This window comes from Sinocyclocheilus rhinocerous, unplaced genomic scaffold (genome assembly GCF_001515625.1).
Source record: "Sinocyclocheilus rhinocerous isolate Xijiao unplaced genomic scaffold, SAMN03320098_v1.1 scaffold457, whole genome shotgun sequence".
In the NCBI taxonomy this organism is placed as follows: Eukaryota; Metazoa; Chordata; class Actinopteri; order Cypriniformes; family Cyprinidae; genus Sinocyclocheilus; species Sinocyclocheilus rhinocerous.
In genome coordinates, this window is record NW_015661996.1 from 14,590 (window position 1) to 20,696 (window position 6,107).

The window sequence follows — 6,107 nt, forward strand, 5'->3', positions numbered from 1 at the left end:
ACGCTTCCGGTGATATTAACGTCTGCCGTCTCACTAATGAGGACATAAATACACGAACAACATCTCCAGAACTGCTCTGAGAGTCACTTCATGAGCATTTGACCGTTTCATTTGAGTAAAACTATCCTCATATCATATAAACACAGGAATGTAAAGGTATTCACGGCAACCCGTCAAAATAAAGTTTGGTTTAACTTGAAGGCATTGCGGCAGAAATATAATATATTACTATTGTTCAACAAAACCTTATTTTTAAGGAATAATCATACAATATTTCTTCAATGTTTTAATTGTAATATTAATTTACCTTTATTTTCCAAAAAATAAAATTTGTTAATTTTCATTACTTAAAAGATAGATTAAATGACTGTTTTATGCCTTAAAAATGTAAATACACAACACAGAATTTCTGAGCAAGAAATCATAAGGCTATTGTAAGAATAAATGAAAGTTGTTTTTATGCTTTCAAATACTTACTAAAACAGAATTTGGTAACAATAAAACATAAGGTTGGAAAAAATAAAACATTTCATAGGGCCCTAAACATGTATGGTGTACAGCGTTTATTATGAGGGGGTAGAATCCACAGCTCAGTACTCACTACTCAATACTCATGAGTACTTTTAAATAGGCTACTCTTTTACTCTTACTCAAGTAGTTTTTTGGACAAGTACTTTTACTCTACTCACACTACATTTTTTGGAAGGTAATGGTACTTTTACTTGAGTATATTTTTTCAGTACTCTTTCCACCACTGCAAACACGTGGACATGACCATTACAACCACCAAGCAACAGTATGTCCATCTTCAGCCCCTGAACGCCTCCTGCTACTGCATGTGGTCTGTAACCTAAAACTACTGTGTTATAAACATGACTCAAATCTAAAGTCATCACAGGAACTACCGGTAATAGGTGCTTCTTGACAACTCTGTTGCATTTGCGCTCTGTGGCGCGAATTTGAACTCCGTGCGCACGGCACGCCTCATCAAAACACTCCAACACGAAATGTTTTTACTGTATATTTCACATAAAGTCTTTTGACATGTAAGGTCACAAAGCTCCCTAAACACACCCGGGACTGCATATAGGTGGAAAACCTAAGTAAAAAGGCGAGATGAAAAGGTAACGTTAGTTCGGAGGGTTAAATATCAAGACGAGTCTTCGCTAGCTCGCTTAAGCCTCTGCTAGCCACATTCCTCAGGAACAGTTATGCATTTCTACATTTTTTTATCACTCCTGCCCATGTATTTGGTAAGTTAAGCACGTAGGACTTCTCTAATAAAAGGGCTCTGCCAAACACATCAGCAGAAACTCCCCAGCAGAGTCGTTCGTGCGGTGTTTTGAGAGCTGCGTATGTGAGGAGAGTCGTTAGCCTCATTCATTCCTCTCACCTGTTCCTCCAGCCTCTGGATCTCCGCTTCATTTTCGCGCTCGTCTTCAGACGTATCCTCTTCATCTTCCTCCTCGGAATGCTCAACTCCCATCCCTTCTTCTTCCTCCTCCTCCGACTCCATCTCTCGCTCCATGCCCTCAGCCTCCTCTTCGATATCTGGCAACAACGTCTGCTCTTCGTTACCCGACGCCGCCATGTTGAGTACTATCTGCCTGGAAACAGAGGCAGAGGGCTCGCGCACACAACACAAGAACTCGCGCGAAAAACAGGGAGCTCGTGCAGCGAGAAGGCGTGGCTCAACTACATGCTTTGGCTTTCCAACGAAATTCTTTGTGGTGGTTTGGAAAAGTCTCATTCTTCGTCTGTCAATATCTGTTTTTCCGCGTTTTTGTCCAAAGCAGCGGTAATAAAATACCGTGACGTTCTCAAATATAGCCAGTGCTGGGGAGTAACCAGTAACATGTAACGGAATTATGTAGCCTAATTTAATTGCAAAATAAATGTAACTGTAATCTGTTACAGTTACTGAGAAAAATGTGTAAATTCTCAAATATAGCCAGTGTTGGGGAGTAACCAGTAACGGAATTATGTAGCCTAATTTAATTGCAAAATAAATGTAACTGTAATCTGTTACAGTTACTGAGAAAAATGTGTAATTAAATTACAGTTATCGTTACTTATGAAAATGTACAAAGGGGGTTATCTGAATATTTTCACTCACCTACAGATTTGACTGATTTCCTTCCAAAACTGCGTTGACTTCAATGTTTCAGGAGTTTAGGACACAGAATAGGACACATGCTTATTAACTGTTTTATTTCCTTTTCGGGTTTATGTATATGCTTTCTTTTTTAAATTAACTGTTTTTTTCCAAAGCATTGTTAGATGCCTGTGTTTCCTGTCATAGCTATGCAAAGATTTGTTTTCGAAAACAGTACCATAAACTAAACTATCTTATGATTTTTAAATTCGCATTTAACCTCAGAACAATCTCAAAGTAAAAATAAATACTAAAGTCTGATTTTGTGGTAGCCTGCTTTCAAATTAAATGATTAATAATCTTAATTCAAGGGGAAAAGGATTTTGAAGTCTGACAGTAATTAACAGTTTAGGAAAAAATAGAAACTTAAATTTAGAAAAGTTATCAAACAATAATAAAATGTAATCCGTTACATTAACTACTTTATAATAAAGTAATTGTAATAGTTACACTACTTATTACATTTTAAATAGAGTAACTTTCTGTAACATTTCCAAAGTAATAGGTTACCAAACCTTCCCAACACTGCATATAATCTACATGCAAAATGTGAAATATTTAGTATTATTATTGTAATATAAGCAAAAGTTATATTTATACATTTTATATATTTTTTAAGTTCACGGTGAAATCGCTCCCCCTGCTGGTTGAGTTCCATGAGTTAACGGCATGTAAACAGCAGTAATATAAAAGAGGCTACAGCATATAGAAATACACAGCTACATACAATACAAAGATGAAAAGTATATTATTTATAATAAATGATGACTAAAATGTGAGCAGTGCAGTGAAAGCGCTCCTCTGCTGGTTGAGATAGATATAGGCTGCTATCGTTTGAGGGCTTAATGTTTGCTTGTGTAAAACAGCGGTGATAATTATAAGGCAGAAATTATCTATACAATATAATCTGAAGGTAAAATGTATAATATTTGTAGTTTAAAAAATCACTAATGTATAAAGTGTAATACATTTGTCTCCCTCTGCCGGTTGACCTCTGTTTATGCAGTAGCGTCAGTAGTCAGTCATCATGGCGTTAGCAGCGGCAGCCAAGCGCTGTGCATCTTCTGCACTTTTCAGTAGATCTTTGCCATTACCAGAGCTCAGAACAGCCTGCTCTTATCATAAAAAGGTACGTGTCACTTTTTATTCTTACTGCCGACCGTGGCACGAGAATTGTTTTAGTTCCTAATGTTTGAGAACAACTTTCAACGTGGTTGCTGCTAGCTAAGCTAACGTTAGTTTACTGCGTATGTAAACAAACCAGCAGAGCACTGTACATGTACGACAATATTTTCGGCAGTCTGAGTAGAAAACACGTAATCAGCTGGACTATGTATTTTTGACGGAGTTAAAATGACATTCATCCATATTTAGAGTTAGTTTCATAATACACTTGTGTAACTATCCTACAAACTCACCAGTGATGTCTTACAGTAACGTTACGTTATCTTAACTCTGCCACAGGTGAATAAACCTATATTTTAGTAAGTACACATACACATTTAAATAAGTGATTTACTAAAAGATTAATAATCTCTGTTATGAAGGTCACTGTTATCTATCAAGGGCACGTTTTCTTTTGGTGTAGACTGTTATCACAAGTCCTCTGATGAATGTATTTGATTGTTAAATATGATCAGGATGTAGTCATGTTTTACATGTCTTACATATCATACTTTTTTTCTGAAGGTGGTGGACCACTATGAAAACCCCAGAAATGTTGGTTCTCTGGACAAGAATGCCAAGAATGTAGGCACTGGCTTGGTAGGCGCACCTGCATGCGGTGATGTTATGAAACTACAGGTAAGACATTTTTGACATTTACATTTCAGTGTATGTGTGTGTGTATATATATATATATATATATATATGTACACACACACACTATTTACATCGGTGACTTTTTGTTGTCAACCTGTCTGACAGATTCAGGTGGACGAGAATGGCAAGATAGTAGATGCCAGATTCAAAACATTTGGCTGTGGCTCAGCCATTGCTTCCAGCTCACTGGCCACAGAGTGGGTGAAGGGAAAATCGGTGAGTCATTGTGACTCAGACCATTGCATAAATTCACAGTGTCATCAGATGATCTCATTGTGCTTCATATTTGTTCTCTCAAGCATTCCTACCAACATTTCAATGTTCTCTTTTCCATGTACAGATTGACGAAGCCCTGAAAATCCAAAACACTGAGATTGCCAAAGAACTTTGTTTACCACCAGTCAAACTTCATTGCTCTAGTAAGTGTATCAAACTGGCTGTTTGAGATTGTAAACACGTTGATGACATAAAAAAAAACATCAGATGCTCTGATTTCATAATCTTTTTTGTTTTTTTCTGGCAGTGCTTGCAGAGGATGCCATCAAGGCTGCATTAGCAGACTACAGGCTCAAACAGAAAGACGACTAGGAGACGTTGGCGGAAGATCGAAATTAATGTCCTCATTCACAGACGAGTCACTGTCACCCACTCTCATTGTGACTCAGAAAATGTTTGTAGTTTATATGCTTTCTGAGGATAAAATAAACACATTAGCCAGCGTATACCATTGCTACTCTATTCGCACTGCCTTTGCATTGCTGGTTTGAAGTGGCTTGCATTAACAGACTGTGAAGATCTTTTGGATTAAAGTTTTCTCCTGTATCTCTGAATCACGCACATTAAAATAAACTCTTTATTTCCTAAAGATCTCATACTCTCACATTAAATGTCCTCTATATCAGATACATACTACTGCAAAGTTTGTAAATGTACTCTACTACACGTTATAAAAAGGAAAGTAGGGGATTTGAAAAATGTCTATTTGTTTAGATTTTCAGCGGGATCATTATAGTTTTGGCAGTGATTTTGTAAGCAAAAAAAGTCACACGGAAAAATTTTTTTTTTTACTTTGGTGCTGTATTATTTGTTGCAAAAACTTAATAAAGCTATAAATATTCATGTTGCATTCTCCATCATTTTGTATTATTCTCTACACAAAATATTTGCTATAATACAGGTCATGAATGTGTGCTAATGTCTTCTTGAACCTGTGGAAGCGGTGCAACTCTCAGGTTTCGTAGAAGGATGTTCTTCAGTACCAAAAGCACTGTAAGCATCAGCAGTCCTGTAAGCACACAAAGAACAGCCAGGATCGCAATGAGCGCCGGGTCACTGGACTGTAGTATTGTCCGAGGAGTGAGTTCAATGTCTCTAGTTGGGGTCATTGAACCAGTAGATGTGACAGTGGCTGATGCTCCTGGTGGCTTACCTGTCGAATTCTCCACACAACCAGCTTCCTCATCTGTGGCTAGACTGTAGGGTACTTGGGTGGATTTGGGTATAAAAGATGTCAAATTTAGAGAGAGGCAGTCTTCGTAGCTCAGTCTCTCTAAGGTGGGCTGGTCTGACCCAAAAAAGGACCTTGATATTGTGCTCTCGGGTAGTTTTGAAGATTCTCGACTTCTGAAAGAACTCGTGTTGCAAGCAGTGTCAGATCTAACCAACATAGATGCACTTACAGTCTGTTCTATATGACTTTCAACCACTTTCCCAGATTCTGTATTCACTGATGTTGATATTCTCTCAACAGGCTTAAAAAGTTTTGGACAGATGGCCATGACTGATAGAGTTAATAACAACTTCTGTGCGAGGTGCAAAGGAGCTGTACATACTAGATCCGTCGCCATCCGTAACCTGTCTGTCAGAAGCCATCTATAAAGATACAAGATGTCACATTCACAAACCCACTGGTTATTGGCTAGTTCCACTGATCGGAGTCGGGACAATCCATCAAAAGCCCGCTCGGGTATAGAGCGCAAACAGTTACTGTTAATCTTTAACACTTGTAGGTTCACTAGTGCACCCAACGAGGACAGATCTAGGGTAGATATGCAGTTCGCTGACACATCCAGGTGTATTAGCGAAGGCGGCAGGTTTGGTGGCAGACGAGACAATCTGTTCCCCTTCAGAG

At 38.1% G+C, this 6,107-nt stretch overlaps 1 protein-coding gene across 2 annotated transcripts in view; it reads right to left on the reverse strand.

Annotated features, from left to right (window-relative positions):
* LOC107727162 (squamous cell carcinoma antigen recognized by T-cells 3-like) overlaps positions 1 to 1,714 on the reverse strand; it is an 11,622-nt gene extending 9,908 nt beyond the window's left edge. For both annotated transcript variants that reach the window (XM_016536950.1, XM_016536949.1), the window contains exon 1: positions 1,394 to 1,714. In XM_016536950.1, coding sequence (XP_016392436.1) covers positions 1,394 to 1,591 — 198 coding nt within the window. In that variant the 5' untranslated portion in view covers positions 1,592 to 1,714. The remainder of the gene's footprint in view (positions 1 to 1,393) is intronic.
* Between the last annotated feature and the right edge of the window lie 4,393 nt (positions 1,715 to 6,107).